The 20,598-nt window shown below is 40.8% G+C and overlaps 2 protein-coding genes across 4 annotated transcripts in view; one reads left to right on the top strand and one right to left on the bottom strand.

Annotated features, from left to right (window-relative positions):
* LOC140156734 (intraflagellar transport protein 140 homolog) overlaps positions 1-11,730 on the bottom strand; it is an 83,535-nt gene extending 71,805 nt beyond the window's left edge. The window contains 4 exon segments of the mRNA XM_072179676.1: positions 998-1,128; positions 2,150-2,371; positions 4,515-4,705; positions 11,604-11,730. Of these exon segments, the coding sequence (XP_072035777.1) occupies positions 998-1,128; positions 2,150-2,371; positions 4,515-4,661 (500 nt within the window). The 5' untranslated portion in view covers positions 4,662-4,705; positions 11,604-11,730.
* Positions 11,731-12,921: 1,191 nt separating this feature from the next.
* Positions 12,922-20,598, top strand: part of LOC140156731 (peroxisomal 2,4-dienoyl-CoA reductase [(3E)-enoyl-CoA-producing]-like) — a 29,241-nt gene continuing 21,564 nt past the window's right edge. For all 3 annotated transcript variants that reach the window (XM_072179674.1, XM_072179673.1, XM_072179672.1), the window contains exon 1: positions 12,922-13,182. In XM_072179674.1, the coding sequence (XP_072035775.1) occupies positions 13,115-13,182 (68 nt within the window). In that variant the 5' untranslated portion in view covers positions 12,922-13,114. The remainder of the gene's footprint in view (positions 13,183-20,598) is intronic.

Here is a 20,598-nt window from a genome sequence, read left to right as displayed (position 1 = left end):
TCATCTGCATCTGACCCACAATTCAAATGCAGTAATGGAGAGAGTGGATAATTGAATATGAATTTTGCCTCCACCAGGGATCTAACTGGGGCTCTTTCTTGGTTTTAAAGTGAGGTTGGGCTAGGTGACTTACTCTGATGCTTCAATGCCTCCACCAGATTGCCACACACATTGTGTAGGTTGCTGCTGTGTCTCATGTGTGCAGTAAGAAGTAAGGAGAAAGGGGTTAGAACTGGGGACCTCTCTTGGATAAGTGAGGTTGGGCTAGGTGACTTACTCTGATGCTTCAATGCCTCCACCAGATTGCCACACACATTGTGTAGGTTGCTGCTGTGTCTCATGTGTGCAGTAAGAAGTAAGGAGAAAGGGGTTAGAACTGGGGACCTCTCTTGGATAAGTGAGGTTGGGCTAGGTGACTTACTCTGATGCTTCAATGCCTCCACCAGGCTGCCACACACATTGTGTAGGTTGCTGCTGTGTCTCATGTGTGCAGTAAGAAGTAAGGAGAAAGGGGTTAGAACTGGGGACCTCTCTTGGATAAGTGAGGTTGGGCTAGGTGACTTACTCTGATGCTTCAATGCCTCCACCAGGCTGCCACACACATTGTGTAGGTTGCTGCTGTGTCTCATGTGTGCAGTAAGAAGTAAGGAGAAAGGGGTTAGAACTGGGGACCTCTCTTGGATAAGTGAGGTTGGGCTAGGTGACTTACTCTGATGCTTCAATGCCTCCACCAGGCTGCCACACACATTGTGTAGGTTGCTGCTGTGTCTCATGTGTGCAGTAAGAAGTAAGGAGAAAGGGGTTAGAACTGGGGACCTCTCTTGGATAAGTGAGGTTGGGCTAGGTGACTTACTCTGATGCTTCAATGCCTCCACCAGGCTGCCACACACATTGTGTAGGTTGCTGCTGTGTCTCATGTGTGCAGTAAGAAGTAAGGAGAAAGGGGTTAGAACTGGGGACCTCTCTTGGATAAGTGAGGTTGGGCTAGGTGACTTACTCTGATGCTTCAATGCCTCCACCAGGTTGCCACACACATTGTGTAGGTTGCTGCTGTGTCTCATGGGTGCAGTAAGGAGTAGCGTGTAATCGTCCACGGCCATCTGCTTTCCACACCACTAACAAACCACTCTGAAAATAATAAGTAGATACTGATTATTAACAAGTTTAGTTGATGGGGTAGGAGTAAATGGAATGAGCAGTTGGTGGCAGGACATGAAATTTCACAAAATGGAATGCAGATTGATCTCTCCTCACCAGCGTTCGAAATAGGGCCGGTCAGCCGGCCATTGGCCTGTAACTTTTTGGTCTGGCCGGTAACTTTTCTGACTGGCATCTATTTGCCGGCCCAGCTGGCCGGTAACTTTTAAGGTCAAGCCCGGCTGGCCTGTAACTTTTTGAGGCATATTTCGAACACTGCTCCTCACTGGTGAAAGGTTATGCTGGTTTCACACTGCCATGCCGATTGCCATTCAGCGGTGTGACACTTCATCTTGCCATCTGCATTTTTATGCATTCACTGCAGCAGTCATTAAGTGGCACGCTGCTCAGTGACACCGACATGACTCTGAAGGCCAGTGTTGGTGGCTTGCAGCTCTTTGCTCATTGGCCAATAGTCGTATCCTGTGCCATACATCTGAGCAGCAACGCTCCCAAGTTGACTTGAAGTTAACTTAGGCCAAAGCAGTTGAGTGATTCATATATCGGCTTGTCGCTGGTGTAGCTGACCCTTTTTCATTTTCCACAGAGGGTGTAGATTGTAAGTGGAAAAGGTAATAGATTAAATCCCTCCTGACAATAAATGCACTTTAAATTTGTCACCTGACTGTGGTCTTTGACCACTATAAAATCAACTCAACAAACACATTCAGCTTTCCCTCAGTGATTTGTAGTGGTTAATAACGTTACACACATACATAACCCCCCCCAAATGTGTTTGATTGTCCTCATCCTACCGAAACTGAAGTGATAATGGATGTAGAGAAATATCCCAATTCAGACCAATGTGGTTAATTTATTAAGCTAATTATTAGACCCATGCATGTTTGGCTGGGGTGGTCTAATTTCAGCTGATACCCATACATGTTTGGCATGGGGGGCTAATTTCAGCTGACACCTTTCTGGATTTTCATTAATATAACTATAAACTTACCTTATCAGCTGAGAGAAGTCTTTGTCCACTATTACACCAACTCAGCAGACACACTTCTGCCTTGTGGATCTTGGCTGCTTCATATAATTCCTTTTCCTTTTCATTCCATAGTATAATCTCACCATTCTCCCATCCTATGGCTACGGTGAGTTTATTAGGATGCCATGCTAATGATGAGGAACCAAAAGATCTCTGTACACTGCTGTTAGGAATGGGTTCACCCTGGCATAGACAAGTGGATAATATGTTAATAGAGATAGTTAATAAATTGTTACTTTTAATAAAATAATGTTGTTCTGAATGTAGATCGCTGTACATGTAAAGCAGGCTTCCCGTTAGTGTGCGTCATTGCGTCCAGACGCGTATTTTACAAATTTGGACGCAAGTTCACATGGCTAATCAAGTATTTTGCATCCATATCACATGCACGTGGACGCAAACAAAACTTCGAAATTTAATCATTAATTGATGATAAAAATAAGACATTTTTATTCTTTTATATTTTTAAGATAATAAAAGCCCCAAAATTTTGACCCACCTGCTTAAGAATTGTAGTAAATTCTGCAATATTTGTAAATGCAACGTCAGGAAATCGTGCACTTTTTGCAAGCTTTCCGTACGATCATTGTTTGATGGGAAAGTCCCCATTGATGCTTTGTTTACAAAGCTTGCTGGAGTGATGACGTGCGGCTACCGTGCAGTTGCTGTTTATTTAATTATTTATCACAAGCTGACAATATTCAGTTTTTAATGTTTTAAGTTTATTTTCTCATAAATAATCTACGTTTCCTTTATTAGTATTATTGTTACGATGAATAAAAGCAATTTTAAAGACAAAATTCAAATGATAACCTTTTTTTGTATTATTTGTGGTAGCGCGTGTTTTAGCTTTTATAGCATCAACAACACCTTTTAAAATTAAACCCGGAAGTAAGAGTACGAAAATTTGCGAATGTTTTTGCAGCTGTTTCTGACCACGTTTCCGACCAAAACTGACACAGAAATGAGAAAAATTATCATAGCGACTGGAGATGGAATATCACGGCGAAAATGCACTTTTATTTTATTTTAACAATCAACATTTGATGAAGTGTAGACCCGGGGTACGGGTACGTGTGTTAGCAACAAGGGGCTGCCGTTCTGATCATGAAATTTCGCGGCGTTTCCCGGTATGATTGATCGTGAATTTCAGATGGATGCACAAAAATCTGTCTGGACGCAAGTTTTTTCAACCTTGTCAGCAAACTTGCATCACACATGACGCACATTTTTAAATCCTTAACAGGAACCCTGATGTAAAGCATTCATAATTTTTGACAAGTTTAGTTGCAAAATGTTCAAGAGCTGCCACATATCATATATATGTATACGTAATAAAGATTGATGATCATACTTAACTTTGGATTAAGAAATGTCTTTCTCTTGACCCACAGCTGTGGGTCCGTATGCACAAAAGAAGTTAGACCAGTTCAAACTTTAGACCTGTTCTAACTTGTTTTGTGCATATGGACCTTAGAAGCTAATTAGTACAATTGTTCACTTGATTTATTGGGAGCAGCTTTTTTAAATTATTATCATCAATTTGCATCATTTCTTCTAAGTTCTTTCAACAAAGTCCAGTACGCTCGTATACACCTTTAAAATCTTGGCTTTGGAAACTTGCCAACAGGTGTCTGTCCCAGTAAGAGTCATAAACCAAGAGCGTTTCCATGTGGAAACAACAAGTAAAAAAAAATTACATCTAAACTTATCTGCATTCAAATAAATCTTCATGTTTTTTAACATGTTAACAAAAACAACATATTTGTACATTAGCTTTTTCACATATTGTAACATGTATCATAATTAGCAGGCCTACTTCATGCAGTTTTCTCCTTTACATGAATTCAATATGTATTTAATCCGGTTAGAATCATATGCCCTTTGAGCGCCAAAACCTCTACAGAACTACAGGTGTGATAGATGTGCACAATATATGGATATTGGTATGAAACTAAAACCAATAAACCATAATTTTATACCATTTCAGCTTCATACACACTTCTATGTATGCAACTTCGGGTCCACCTTATTCAAGTAAGTTACACTTAAATGTACCAGCAGGTGTTTTTTTTAATTAAAAAAACCAACCAAGATGGTTACTCTAATCTTATTGACACAAGTTTTATAAAGATCTTACAAGTCTAATTAATTCAGAAAGAAACTGAAACTCTCCTTTTCAGTTAGCTTCTTTCTTGTTCCTTCTGTGTTTCTTTTTTTCCATTCTTTCTCTCCTTGTTCAGCGCTTTGATAAATTTTAAAGGCGCTTTATAAATATCTTTATGTATGTATGTATGTAATTACTGCAAGATAATGTTTTGTTTACCTCTTCATCATAGAGTTGTACATAGCCACCGGTACCACCTTCATTTCTTGTAGCCACAGCTAAAACTGGTTTACTATGATGCCATGCTATGTCCACATTGGCACCTGCTGATGGGCATTGTACACGATGGTCAAAATAGATAGCCATAGTAGCTATTTGATATTGCACACTAAACCTGGATCAACAACTACCTGTGTGAAGAAGGAGAGAGAACAAAAATCTGATGATTCAATCAAACAGGGAAAGAATAAGAGAACATAATTTCAATCTTGAACCTTATTCTTTTGGTTAAGCTTTTTAAAACATACTACAATGTAAAATGTCTGATCTACACTATTGTATCATATGCATGCTACGGATTTTATCAATAGGCCTGATTTGATTTAAAAAGGCAAGCCAGTACAACTTTATACATTTTTCCTCATTTATAGTTGGGTGCTATCTGTCTAGCAAGCAGTCAAACATTTTTGAGTCATGTTTATGTTTTATGACATGTTTTGTCTAGTTCTTAAATACAAATCAAGCATACTCACAATGCTCTTGTTGCATTACTATGCATAACAACCTGTCATTGACTCAACAACAGCAGATTGCATACGCAGCCAATCAGAGACAAGCGTATTTAACATGGTGGCTATGCAACATGTGTAAGACATGGTCTCAGATTTGAAGCAGGTTTCACTGCCAAAGTGTGTAAAAATTCACCCCAGAGTGAAAATAGCTATGTTTAATTTCTAAGGTGTCTTTTCTAGGGTAAAATTGTTTGTAGAACATGATTTTTATGTCAAAACGCGTGCATCGTACATCGTTTTGCTACAAAATGTTGATTTGTGGCGATTTTGCCCGAAAAATGCACTTTTGGGTGACAAAAATTTTCACATGCCAACTTTGTATACTCATAGAGTCTACAATATACATAGATATGGCCCTTTAAAATGTTAACATATCAGCTGAGGGTACTATTTGATGGATTCAGGTATCTGTTTTGTGATTGACTTAATCATTTGCGCGCCAGAATCATTCAAATATGACATGCCTCGTGACAATTGACATGCCAAAATAAGCCATTTTCGGCAAAAACATTTATTTGAAAAATCATAACTCTTGATAGGAAGGTGCTACAGTGATGGTTGACCTACCAGTCTATGTAGTATTGAATGGGCTTTCATGTGATACCTAACTTTGTTCATTTTAACTAAGGGAAAGACTTGCAAAATGTAAAATTGTTTCCCCTACCCCTTAAAATTTTGATGTGTGTAAAAATTCCGCCATTTATAAAAATCGAGATTACAAGAAAACTACAAGAGCTATAGGCTTGAAAAACTAATCAGTTATGCACAGTATAAGTTCCTACTTGGGTATAACATTAATATCTTTCCATTCCTTGTCAATTTTCTTTTCTAATTTTTTTTTTTTTTTTTGACATCTGTAAATTACGTAAAATTTGGCATTTGAAAAATCGCAAAAAAAAAAAATATGAGGGCGACATGTTTAAAAAACTAATCAGTTATTCCCATGATACAGTACTACAGGGATATAGTACCAAACTTGTGCTAAAATGCATATTTTTTGAGTTCTAATTTTTTTATCAAATTGACTCGCCACCCCATTTTTGAGCAAATTCGGGAACAATTAGTACCTGTAATATTGCGCAATCATGTGACCTATATTCAATGTGTGTGCACCAATCATATGTCAGACTTGCACTACAACATGATGTGAGCCTTGCAGAGCCTTAATAAGTGTGCCAATAGAGTTCAAATATGATGTGATGATGTTGTCACTTATGGATCTCATATTTTTATTTCCATCAAAAGCATATGCCTCTACTGTAATGCTCATATCAGGAAAACAATGACAGATTTTGCATTTCTGACTTCAGAAAAACTAATCAGTTATTCCCATGATACAGTACTACAGGGATATAGTATCAAACTTGTGCTAAAATGCATATTTTTTTTGAGTTCTAATTTTTTATCAAATTGACTCGCCACCCCATTTTTGAGCAAAATCGGAACAATAAGTACCTGTAATATTGCGCAATCATGTGACCTATATTCAATGTGTGTGCACCAATCAGATGTCAGACTTGCACTACAACATGATGTGAGCCTTGCATAGCCTTTATAAGTGTGCCAATAGAGTTCAAATATGTTGTGATGATGTTGTCACTGATGGATCTCATATTTTTATTTCCGTCAAAAGCATATGCCTCTACTGTAATGCTCATATCAGGAAAACAATGACAGATTGTGCATTTCTGACTTCAGAAATGAATTCTGCACAAAATGTTAGTCTAGAAAACATATTTAAAACAATATTTTTTGAAACTTTATATTTTGCCATTTTTGGCAGTCAAACCTGCTTCAAATCTGAAACCGTGTCGTAAGTAGACTGTGACAGGGTGCTTTCAGTCTCCCACATTGTTTTTCGCACTGTCTTTCTACATGTTTATGGAGTACTTTTTTTAAGATGTTGATATTATCATATGATAAGTTGACATCAAATATTCTATATTGTTGGGGAATAGCATCTTTTGCCGGATGCTCATTGTACATCCAAAATTGTAATCTCAAAGATTGGATATTTTTATTCCTGATTCGAATTCTGCACCCACCGGGAGCTAGGCTTCGCATGGGTGCAGAATTCAAATGTTTTATTAGCAAGCACATATACAATTTCAATACATTAATTTGAAAAGTGCCAGTCAGTCCTACATGTAAGAACTCTAGCTTTGAATTTGCATTGCTATCGTTTTTTCGATTTGGAACCACACGCAGAGGAATTAAGTGCAATTTAACAACATTTTTGATGCAATCACCCATCGGAATACAGTCATTTATTACCAAGCCAGGCATAAGGAATAAGTGGTATATTTTATGCGCTCGCAAAAAATTTGATCCAATTTGAGCGCAGCGAGCCTAGCGTCAAATGAGGTGGGGTCCACAGGCCCGCATAAACATTTTTGTTTATGGATGCGCTTCTTCTTCTTCTTTCGTGTCCTTACATTAAACTGTTCTTATCCACTGAGAAACACACTTTTGTGCCCGTTGAGAAAATTGCGCCAGATCGCCTGTCGTCCACAGGATCTTCCAAAACGGGCATTCCAGCAGATGCTGCATCGTCTGTGGCTCTTGTCCACAATCACACATGGTCGGGCCACTGATGTATCCCCATTTGTGAAAGGTATCCTTGCAATGCCCAACACCGGTTCGGAGGCGGTTAAGGCATCTCCAGTTTGCCCAGACTTCGTTTGTTCCTGGAGGTAGTGATTCTGTGGGTTGAATCCCCATCTCAGTGGTGACTGCTTCAGATGAAAGCCTTTCTTTCCACATCTGGGTGCGAGCCTCTGATGATGTTGTTTTGCAGAGGAGGGTGCTTGTGATGAAGCTTTTCCTTGACTTCAACCGTCTGGTTGGTGGTGTGTGGTTGAAGAGGGGGTGTCTTACGTCCGTGGTCTGTTTACGGCGTTCCTCTTTGCTTGCCACAGCTCTCCGGATGTCAGGTGGTGCGATACCTGCCAAGAGGTAGACCTTGTCCATGTTGGTAGGCCTTAGACATCCTGTGATGGAGCGGCAGCTTGCATTGAGTGCAGGGTCTAGCTTCCTAGCATGTGATGATCTCTCCCAAGCAGGGCATGCGTATTCCGCGGTGGAGAAACTCAAAGCCAGTGCTGTTGATCTGATGGTATCTGGGCTAGCACCCCATCTGGTGTTGGCAAGTTTGCGCAAGATGTTGTTGCGTGTGCTGACCTTGGCCTTGGTCTTCTCCACGTGGGCCTTGTAGGATAGGCATCGATCTAGTGTGACCCCGAGGTACACTGGGTTAGGGCAGAAAGGGAGCTTGGTACCAGACCAGGTGATGTTCAACAGTCGCTTGGCTTCCTTGTTGATAAGGTGGAAGGCACAGACCTGGGTCTTCCCTGGGTTTGCGCGCAGTTGATTCTCGTCGTAGTACTCTCCTAGTCCAGTCAGTGTATCTGTCAGAGTGTCTTCGATCATCTCAAAGCTGGTACTCTGGCTGGTTACGCAAGTCATCTGCATGTATATAAACCGCTTGGATGCGCTTAGAGGCCAATTTCCTATTGTTTAAAAACAAAATTGTGTACATATTCTAGGCTTTAGTTAATACCAAAATAAGGTCTTGGTTGCACGAGAATGGCGAAAAAATACATCACAATTTCATAAATTATTATAATTTCCCCTGATTTGCAATGGTAAAGACCGTAATTACAATCCAATTTGAGCGTAGTAAGCGGAGCGTATTTATGGTGTGGGGTCAAAGGGCCTGCTATACAGCCCCTGGAAATGTTTGTTTCTGGATGCGCTTAGAGGCCATTTCCTGTCATTTAAAAAAAAAAATTGGGGATGTATAAAAAAGTCATGAAAACATTTTTAGAATGTTGTATGCATGCAAATGAAAAACACAACAACAACATTTTAGATATTTAAGGGCTGGGGTATGAACGTTTGGACAGTATTTATTGTGGGACATTAGAGCACATCAGACATATCGAATTGCATTCTGAATACTGAAGAATGTCATTCTGATATCAAATAATTTTGATTTTTGAAATTACGCAATTCAATACACATTTTATGGCAAATCATTAAAAATTGATAATTTTGATATTTAACAGTAGGCCTACTTGAAGTAAACTTTATAAATCTGATGATTTATACTTAAAGTGTATGTAGGTGGGATGAAAAGCCGACGATCAATTGAAAATTTTGACCTTTTCATATTGAAGATATGGATTTTTTCCCAAAACACCAAAAAAATTAGGTCTTTTTGGGAAAAAAATCCATATCTTCAATATGAAAGGTCAAAATTTTCAATTGACCGTCGGCTTTTCCTCCCTGCTACATACACTTTAAGAATATGTCATTAGATTTATATAATTTACTTCGAGGACTGTTATATATCAAAATTTGAAAAATATCAAATTTTTATAATTTGTCATAAAATTTGTATTATATTGAGATTTTCAAAAAATGAAAATTATTTGATATCAGAAAGACATGCTTCGTATTCAGAATGCAATTCGATAGGGCTGAGGTGCCTCATGTCCCACAAAAAATACTGTCGAAACGCAATAAACGCTCATTTTAGATCCCTTAATAGTGTTCTTTTTTTTTTAATTGCTCCTAGACAGGAGAAATAACACTTTTTCTAATACTTTTTCTTTTCTGCTTTACTCAAAACTGGTGTGCAGCCGTCCAAGCAGATACCAAAATTTGACCCTCAAATAAAACAACTTGTTTATACCCATGGAAGGGTCACTGGGGTCAAATATGTCCTGATTTGGCCTTTACATGTCACTCTGAATTAGTCTCAAGTTGATATAACCTTAAAATCATCTGTTTTAGAGCTATCACATCTGTAAAATCCATTAAATCCACCCGTCTAAAATTAGATTAGGCCATCTTAAAGACGTGTGGACGCATGGCTGGCTAAGACCTTGGCTGGTGTGGCAATCATCTGACCTGTCGCATTGGTTTCGCTGGGCCTGCTTACCCGAGAACTCTACTAGCTTCGAATTTGAACAAAATTAGAGGTTAAGGACTGCGCATCAGTTGTTTTGAGGGCATTATGAAATATCTAAACATTGTGCTTTGGAACCGAGGAATACCCCGAGGGATATTCCGAGGACCAAAGCACAATGTTTAGATATTTCACAAAAAAAAAAAAATAACTGATGCAAAGTCATTAACCTCATTCATAACCGTCACTTTTCACTTTTTAAAATTCAATTTACGTCACATTTTCTTCTTTTAATTTGAAAACCACAGTTTTAACCGCTTGGCAAAAACAGTTTTTGCCGGCAAAAATGGCAAAAACTAAAAAAGTGATTTAAAGTTCAGATTTTTGATCTCAAAATGAATTATTAAATTAAAAAATTATTTTCCGGAGTGTAACAAGGCCAGATTTTGTAATTAAAAATAACATTAAGAAATTAAAGCCTAAGGCATGCATTTTCATTGCTCACTTAGTGCATTTAACTGAAATCTGGCATATCAAATTCAAAACTTTTTCATTTTAAGGACTTGATGAGATGAAAATATGTTGAATGATTCATTAAAAGTTGTATGTTTACTGTTTATGAGCTTTCTGTGTACTTGTTAACATTTGAGTGACTATACATAAGTTTTTGCCATTTTTTTTTTTTTTAACCAGGCCACTTTGTCGGCAAAAACAGGTTTTTGCCGGCAAAAACCGAACCCTGCTAGTAGCACGCAATCATGCGATGTCCAAATACGTAAACGCGTAACACGTCACGTAACGCGGTCATTGTAGAGCGTACTTTTAGCTACGTCACGAGACGCGGTCATTATACTTTTTCAATGCCCTGCATTTGCGTCCGCGTATTATCTGTGATTGGATCGCACTTGCTGCGTATATCAATGGTTATGAATATGCATTTGATGCTTCAGTATGTTGCTATCGTTTTTCGGTCGGTCAGCATTGATATTTTTTGCAATGGATCATTGCCATTATATTAAAATTTGATTGAAAGTTATTTTGATGACTTTTACGGATATATCCCTTATCCTTATTATTTTGAACAGTCCAAAATTTTGTTGAAATGCAATTTTAGCGACATTTTTGATACAATCACCCATAAATTAGCTGTGTTTTATACTTCCAATTTCTAAATAGAGTGTAATCATCATGCTTCAGTGAATCTGACTAGACTTCGAATGTCCAGCCTCAAAATGTGAAGGCTGTCAATACGTCAAAATGCTGAAGTGAAGCTCATTGATTGACATGTCATTGCTTTGGTGACCAAATTCGCGGCTAAACTTGAAAACTTCTCGAGCAAGCTTGAGCTCATCATAGGATTCATGACATGGCATATATGCTCAACATCATTGACAATTGACATTACTTACTGACATTGGACATTGCAGATGAGTGACTTACACTGTCCTGTGACTGTGAACAATTTTTAAGCTTAACTACTAGTACTTACTCGACACACTGCGCACTGGACATGTTACGTACTAATAAAGGTCTAAGCTTACCTCAATATTCAAGTTATTGTTATTCACTATCACTAAATTTTAGTTCCTTTACACTTAAACCTACCTATACTTTGTTAGCAAGCTTATTACTTTCATTTATAATGAGTGTCACTGTGCCAATTTTAGTTGATTCTCAGCAGCTCCATCATGCACTCAAAATCATGTTTACAATCCCAACATCGTCCACTTCTCCTCTGGAATTTTAACAGAAATATTAATATATAATGAGCTATTGTAGGTAATTTGAAAAAAAAAAATGTCTTATATAAAATTTTAAAATAATTAAATAATTAAATATATTATTTATGTGAAATAAAATTAAATAAATTTGGTAGAAATTAATATTTGCACCTATAAGATATGAGTTTGGACGAACGAGCCTCAAAATTTACTTAAAATGGCGACCTCCGTGGGAAAATTTGATGCGATTTAGACCAAGACAAAATTATATTTTATTTGTCTACTGGTGTTTTATCAATCACGTGAAAGAATATTTGAATACATATTTAAGAAATACTCTCATGTACAGTATTGAATATCTTCTCAAATCAATAGTAATACAGGGTTTTACTTGCGAAGTTACGGTTGTCACAGACACAGCGTCGGTATGCTTGGCAACAATCAATTGCACTTTGACCTCTGCTGAAGCTCTGACAGCTGATAAACCCAACAACAAGCATTGTAAACTTATTGTCCATTTTCCTATACTAGCTGCACAGTGTGTCTGTAATTGACGCGTGACCTCAGCACACGGCTCTGTGTTGAAGGTATAGGAAACTTTTTTTAGAATGTCGTCCTGGTGTTATTTTTAATTCAATGTCTTAGAAACTCAGATCATCATTTGCAGAAATTTGTTGTGATTACTAATATCTTTCAAAAAATAAAATAGAGCATGTTTTCAACGTAGTTGTAGGGTTTATATGACATGTTGTGCAAATCTATCACTCAAGAATCTGTGTACTAATTGAATGGGGATTTCATGCCTTCCACGGCCTGAAACTTTCTCTGACTTTGCAACAGCGCCCCACGCGAACCATAAATTCGATTCCTTAGAAACTCACATGTCAATCATCGCATTTTTTTCTCTATCATGAGTCCAAAAAGCAATTCTATTGGTCAATGTCTTCAACGTAGTCGCCCTGTTTGTATGAGTGACAGTTTTTCCTCAATTAGTGGCCCTCCCAGCCAAACTCAACCAAGTAAGCAGACCAATGCATGACCAGTTATTGATTTATTGACGTCATAATTGGCCAGTGCCTTTGTGATAGGCAAACAGTTATTGATTGGCCTAGATCAGTGTTGAGCAAAGAGTTTTTAACCAGGATTAGGGTGATAAAAGGTCGAATTTTATTTTACACAGGGATAAGTTTATGATGGTGTGCTTTTCTTTCTCATGTTCAGGGTCTGGAGATCAAAGTCTTGTGCCCAAATATTTGTCTAGAGTGGGTGTCTACATCATCTAGATTATCAAAAGTGTAGCTACTAGCTAGCAAGCGATTTTATCAGGCTCGGAGCAAAAGAATAATTAGTTTCATTGCATCGATCACTGATCATTCTAATTAGAAATCATTAAAAATGGCTGAGGAAGATATAAATGTTTGTTTAACAAATTACAAGTCCTTCTTTCGAAATGACATCATGAGGTGAGTTATAGAATGCACAATTCGAGTACTATTTGTCGACTATAAAACTGCGTACCATCTGTTTTGAGGTCATTGTGTAGGTATCCCAGGCAAACCTTAGTTAACACATTTGCTAGTCAGCGAAATTCGCCGAGACCGGGGCCCAAACACAATGCATATTTACATAGAAATTTGAATTTTTTTCAAGAATAGGTCGGTGAAGGAAACCTACATAAATATGTTTTCTATACTTCACTTGACCCAAATATATGATTTTTTATGCTGATAATCAAGTCGCACATGGAATTTTAGAGGGATTTTGATAGCAGTTCCATTTAAAAAAGCTGCTATCGCCATGAGACTAAGATCTAGAAACACCCCTAAATGCGGTTTTTGGGAATTTTGCTAGCAGAATCTTTTTGATGAAAGTCAATCTTTGACAAGATGTAACTTTGTTACGGAAAGTGCTATGACAAGAATGTTTTCAGTTTTGGCTTTCTTTACTCAAGGGCTTTAATTTGATATGTAAAATGATGCAGTTTGATGGCAAATTTGAATTCACCTAGCATACCTACATTGTGTGAAATCGGAGGGTTTTGTTTTGGGCCAAGGTATTTCGAAAAAATACAGAAGCGCAACGGCATCGCTGTAGGCGTGTGCGCGCCATAACGCTTTAGCTTATACACGCACGCCGCTGCAGAAGTCATTGTAGTGCGTTAGGAGTCATTGTGAGTTATTAATGACCTCGCAATTAGTGCGAGGTCAGGCAATCAATTTCTTTTGATTGGATTATTCACAGGCTTCGCGTATATTAATGAGGTTATGAATTAAACTTGCGGTACGGTACCGGTACTTGAGAACTCGCTTCGAATTGATAGTTATTCTGTTGGTCGGACATCCGGGCATGACCGGCTTGACAATAGCACTGGAGTGAAAACAACATTAGCATTCACTGAACTCTGGAGTGTATCACAAGCTATCACACTATATTTGTGCCAGGTTCGACTCTCTGCAAATACAAATATGCGATAAGTTGTTTTCACGCCAATGCATGAATTGATGTGACGTGGCCCCGACCAAGAGAATATACATGTACATTCGATGCTAGAGTATGTTGCTATCATTTTTTCGATGCTAGAGTATGTTGCTATCATTTTTTGGTCAGACAGCGTTGACATCTGAGATGAAAATACCTTATTTTTGTCTCAGGTTGACATTTTTTTGCAACAGATGTTATTTATTCTGTTAAATGCTGAAATTCGGATGAAAGTTATTTTGATGAATCAACTGATATCTTTTGAGTAAAATTTGCCTATTTTGAACACGTCTAAAAAAATTAAGACCAGACGGCGGATGTCGTCGGTATTTGGCCCAGAGACAACTAATGTCAGTTCGGGGGCACTGCTAATTCAAAGACGGCTCTGATATCAAAGACTCTTCAGTGCCGAGTCACCTGACAGTATCATAATTCAAAGACGTCTCATAAATCACATACTCCCTAGTCTCAAACCCCAGCCGCAAACGATATTGTGAACGTGAACTGGCGCAACGGGAATAATTTTGCGAGGACGCCTAATCAGCATGATCAGGGTTGTAGCTAGCCCAAGTGCCTGCTAGCTCCTGCTAATTTTACTATCCAATTTATGAATTAAATCGCGGGCTCGGGATACACTCTTTCAAGTGAACGTGAGAAATCGGAGAATGCTAAAAAATGTTGCTCTTTTTCATAATTGAGCTTAAATGCTGCAGAATAACTTTGCTCCCTCGATTTACATTTTGCAGACTTTCAATTCTCCGGACACATCAAAACTGTTTATTGGTTATTTTCGAGCATATATTTTTTACAGATTTCCAACTGAGCCGCTGAATTTTAGTTTTAGGCTTAGGGGAAACTGGGGTAATTGTGGCCCCCTTTTGCATTTTTACCATGTAATTCTTTAAGTATGAACTGGAGAAGTAAAATTTCTGTATGAGTGGATAGAGGCAATGGGTACCTATAAGATGTGATAAATATAATCATAAATATATTGCAATTTGCATAATAATTAACATATATGTTTTAGGGGCCATGTGGCCCTGAACAAAATAAAGAATTTAAAGAGTATTGTGAATCCAGTTCTTCCTGATAACTATAACATGTTTTATAGTCATTGCGATAATTATAGGCCATTTGGACTGGTTTATTTACCAGAAAAAGGCATTTTAAGGCATTTTGTAACATACTTGTTATTATGCTAATTTTTGCATGCGAAACTGCGGCGGATCTGACTGTTCATTATACTTCCTTGTTTTGCTTGAAAACATACTAAATATGTCTTTTTTGTTTCAATAATGACCCCAAATGGCTAATTTGATTAACATATAACAGATTAATGACCAAAATATCTTTTTAGGGGTCAGATGCAAGTAATTTGCTTAAGACATGCACAGGGGCCACATTTACCCCAAGCCGGGTATTACATAATATGCAAATTTAGCTCATTAAATAAACAATTCTTTTATAAAATTGTTATATCAATGGGAACTGTTATGATTACCACATGTCAAACACATACAAAATAGTCAGTGATACAACCAATAAGTACCACCCCTATGAATAAAAGGTGGACTTGCCACTTTTTTAGAGCCATTTGCGATGTCGCTCCGCTAATTAGACCCCCTCATAAAAATTTTAATGCTATTTGAATATTTTTTCACCAAACAGTAACATAAAGACCACTCTTTCATACAATACAAAGTTAAGTCACCTAGACCAATGCTTAGTATAAAGACACCCTGATAAAGACAAAGGGGCCACAATTACCCCGGCGCCACAATTACCCCAGTCTCCGCCTATATTTAACACTCGTGCTCAATAATTCCTTCAATTCAGCCTAAGTTTAGGCTTTTCTGTTTTGCTTGAGGGGGATGTGCTATAATAGGCCTATAGTCATTATATCTATGAAAGATAGGCCTATAATTCCTAACAAATTTCCTGCGGACTGATTTCTGCATGGGTATGAACCTGCTCAATCAGGCCTATATGGATAAATGCAAGTTAGCCTTTTCTTTTTTGACGGAGAAGGGTGCCTGAGGGGGATGTGAAGTTGGAGAATTATTTTCAAAAAGTTATGAAAGGCACAATAAAGTCATTTGGTGTAAAAGTTTACACTTATTATTCGTATTATTTGGGGCATAACAGATTTCAACGGACCCGACTTGTGAGGGGAATATTATCCTCAAACTAAAAGCCAATTGGTGCATCATTTTGCATTAGGCCCCTATTATTAACTTATTTTTCCGACCATCATGATTAAGCATAGCCTATAGGCCATATAACCATGTCATGATAATGCATAATATGTATTTTAGAATGGATTTCCAGTGGATGCGACTTCCCGTCACAAATTTCAAGCATGAACATAATTATGATGTGCAATGACTCAGAACGTAGGCCTACTCTTCCTCGTTTCTTCTTGTTTTCTTCCTTGTTTTCTTTCCACTTTTCCCCCTTTCGTTTGCCTAAAAATCCCCGGATATTGAAATGAGCCTGGGTGGCTGTGGCAAAACAAAATTTTCAACCCAGTTGCTAATATTTTGTCCTGATTTTTGTAACATTTTCGTTCCGGTATATTGGCAGTTATTTTATATATGTTTTCAGTTGTCGGGTTATTTCTTTCAATTTTTGGGAAATCAGACCGAAAAAGTAGACCTTTTTCTTTTCCCTCCCTTTCCCGCCCTTCAATTTTTGTAGGGGGCACTATAGGCCTACTGCCCCACTGGCTATGCCCAGGCCCGTACGCAGAGTGGGCCGTGCGGTGGGGCAAAAGTCCTCAAAAAATCCTAATTTACGACCGTAGTGAGCAAAAAAATATGGACTCAGTACACCGGTCGATCTTACCGCTTCCGATGTTGATTAAGATACTTCTTGCATCGATCCCGAGATGCGGAAAAAACCAATAGTCATTTTGTCCCACATAAATGAATAAATAACAACAACCCCCCGATCCCCCGAGTGGACTCACCCATTCGGTGACGTCACACACGATAATCAACCCTTATCCTCCTTGGTTTCTAGATGAGATAGACGTGTGGATTTTTCTTTACCAACGCTAAGTATCATTACGAACCAAAGGACGAGATATACAGTTTGTTTGTTACACTGAGGTAAAAACCAACCAGTATAGTCGCTAGGGAGATAGTTTTGACGACATTTTTCGCTAGAAAAGTGACAAAAAACGATCCAAAAACTTAGCTTGTATGTGTGTTTCCGTTCATATACGGGACACACGCTTTTTTTCAAATGGCCGCCTTAGGGCGCCATTTTATTTTTGTTCTCACGTGAAACAACTATAACAGACTAGTAAGTTACAATAGATGTTTGTACAGTACTGTGTATACATGTATGGTGAGTGATTATCGCTATGTTTATGGTGTGCTCTATCGTTATATCTTTCAGTACGCTGGCTGATGACGAAGTTACTGCTAAGAGTTCGGTGGGTTTCCGAAGGGACCAGCCTGACAAATCTTCCCCAAAAGGTTTTCAGTTTTTCATCCCTTTGTATATATATTTTTATATCATACCACTACATCAGCGTCAGCCACTGTGCGTGTGGGTCTGTTTATTGGGCTTGAGCTTGTGTTCGGGGGGGGTAGTGCTGTACGCTCCCCGATTACTACAATGTCTAGGCCTTGTCAATCATGCCCTTCCCTTGTGCCAGAGTGGGACCCAGCATCCACTCTGCTACTCCCACAGGGATTGCTCTAAATCAAATAAGTGTGCTTCCTTTTGCATAGGCTTATCGGACATCCACTTGAGGATTTAGAAAGTAGCGCTTCGCTTAGGGTCTTCGACACAGACAGAAGACGAAGACTAAGAAACAGAAGCCTACAGGTAAGATTGATATGGTAGGTACTAGCGAGGCGGCAAGGGCCACGCTAAGGTAACCTCTGGGGCTCCGGTCCCGGGCAAGCAGGCGGACCCTCCGGGACTGCTAGCGAGCCCGAAGGCCTAGCAGCCAGCGAAAGCACTGACTTAACGTCTGAGCTAGTAGCAGGCAGCAGGGCGGTACTTGCCCTAACAGGCGAGTACCAGTCTACCAGTGAGATCTCTAGCGAGCTTCTTGCAGGTGGACACCCGTCTATTGCTGGCGAACGAGCGGTCTAGCACCCGCGAAGTAGCCGGCGACGGACAGTATGCCAAGGGTACCCGGGCTTGCCTGGGTTGAATCTCAGCATACAGCGTGCAGCGGACTTGCCTCGGCCGGTCTGTAGCACGCAGCGTGCCAGTGGAACCCGGGCTTGCCTGGGTTGATCCACGCACGCAGCACGCCTTTCGTTCCCGCAAGGGTCGAATGAAAACGCAGCATGGGTTTAGCAGAGACGATACCGGGCTAACGCTTCAGGTGTAGTCTTAGCAGAACCAACTGGGGTTGTCACACGGCAGCGTTCCATGGTGGGACCGCCGAGTGATTCCTGGGCCTTGGAATGGCTGCCGGCTGTCCTCCGGGACTGGCTAGCGGCTATACCGGGTTGGGCTCGCAGTCTCTCACGGGACAGCGACCCAAGTGCAAACAGTGGCAGCTACCGAGGGCGAGCTACGGCTTGACTTCAGTGGTAGCCACTATGCATGCGCCCATAGCTGCCGTGAGTGGTCCGCCACACACAGCGACCTTGGGCGAGGCTCAAGAGGTTAGGGTAGGTAGTTTGAACAGCCTGGCTGATCAACAACCCACTTATGTCCTCGAGAGCCAGCAGAGCGTGGGTGATCCATTACAGTCAATGGGTCAATTACCCTCTTATGATCGATCACTATCTATTCAGCGGAGCATGGCTCCATTGATTGATACTGCCTATTCAGGTAGCGAGGTGACTGATCGAGGGTATACACGCTCAGCTACCCGTGATACTAGGCAAGCTCCTTTTAGCCAAGGGACAGCCAGCATAGCGGGGTACCCATACACACGCCTTGATCCTCTAGCGGGGAACGCTGTGAGAGGCATGGGTACAGTGGTGCGCAGCCGGAGCCCTACCGGGCACCTACGCTACAACCACGCAGGTACCGCGGTATTGCCCTGGTTACCACAGTCTCTGTGGCAACAGGGGGAGGCGGTACTGGTACTGCCGCTCCATGGGGTTTCCCTGGTGGCGGATCCTTTCAGGGTCAGCTACCAACAGGGTATGCCCGTGGTATCCGCCGCAGGGTGGTTTCTTCCACGGTCTACCACCGTGGCAAGTGCCGCCTAGCGTTGGGCAAGCAGTACCACCAGTTGTTACCCAACCCGGCGGCGAGTGGCTAACCCTGATACAGCTCAGGGTAGGCCGCACACTGCTATGGCTAGGGCGACAGCAGCGAGAGCGTGCGGATCCCGGGGTGCTATAGCTAGCATCTCGGGGTCTAGCGGGAGTACTCCCTCTTCTGCTGGTGTTCAGTTGGCTAGCCACACGGTGGCGACACCTCCCTGTCCATCTTCAGATGCCCGTCGTCAGATCTCTTCCTCATCAGAGAGTGAGTCAGAGTCTGAAGGCGAGGGAAAGGAGTCGGAAGATGAAACCAGTAGCGACTCACAGTCTGATGAGACTGTGCAGCTAGCTTCAGGTATCCTTCCCCGCTTCCCGTGAGGAACTCGCTAGCAATGGTCTGCCTGCGGACACCGCTGAGGTGATGAGCCGTGTGGCCCAAGGTTTGGGCCTGGCTTTCTCTCAGGAGGAGTCCGTTCAGGAGGACCAGGGCATCTTTTCAGTAGGATGCCCAGCTAGCGCGTCCACACAAGGGTCGCCTCGCACTTGCATTCCCCGGCGGACCTCAAGGGTAGGTTTCAGAGGGCTGTCAGGCTCGCTGGAGCTTCGACGCCGCGCTTGCACGCTTCCACTGCGTGTTTCGCAGGAGGACTACGAAACCTACCTCAGGGTCCCTGACATGGATCCAGACGTTGCCAAGCGCCTGCCGCTAGCGGCCAAGGCGCGACGGGTCGTTCTCCCCAGTGGGAGGAGGAGCTAAAGCTCATCGATAAGCGAGCACGCCGCTTATCAGAGTCTCTAGCGTCGCTACCACGCTTGCCGAGCACCTCGGTAGGAAGGTAGCGAACGACCACGGGCAACGTCGAACTCTTCCGCGAGGTTAATCTGTTAGCGGTGCTAACAGCTAACCTCAACGAGAGTTCTATGGGCCTAGCCCATAGGATGTCATCTCGCCGCCGGAGAATGCCTGTCTGTCCCTCCAGTCAACTTACGGCTCCGACTTTGCTGATGCAATGAAGAAGTCCGACTCGGTGGGACAGGGGCTACTTTTGGACAGGCCTTTTGCGCCACGGTTGAGGACCGGGCAAAGAAGGCCACCAATGAGAGCACTCTGAAGAAGTCGGAGGCTGCCCTGACCAAGGGAAGGGCAGTAAGGCGAAGAAGAAGCACAAGAAGAAGAAGTCTTCTAAGCGTTCTTCAGCGCCTTTTTTTTTTAAC

Source organism: Amphiura filiformis, chromosome 7, assembly GCF_039555335.1.
Source record: "Amphiura filiformis chromosome 7, Afil_fr2py, whole genome shotgun sequence".
NCBI lineage: Eukaryota > Metazoa > Echinodermata > Ophiuroidea > Amphilepidida > Amphiuridae > Amphiura > Amphiura filiformis.
Note: the sequence above shows the minus strand (reverse complement) of the source record. Positions and strands in the feature narration are given on the sequence as shown.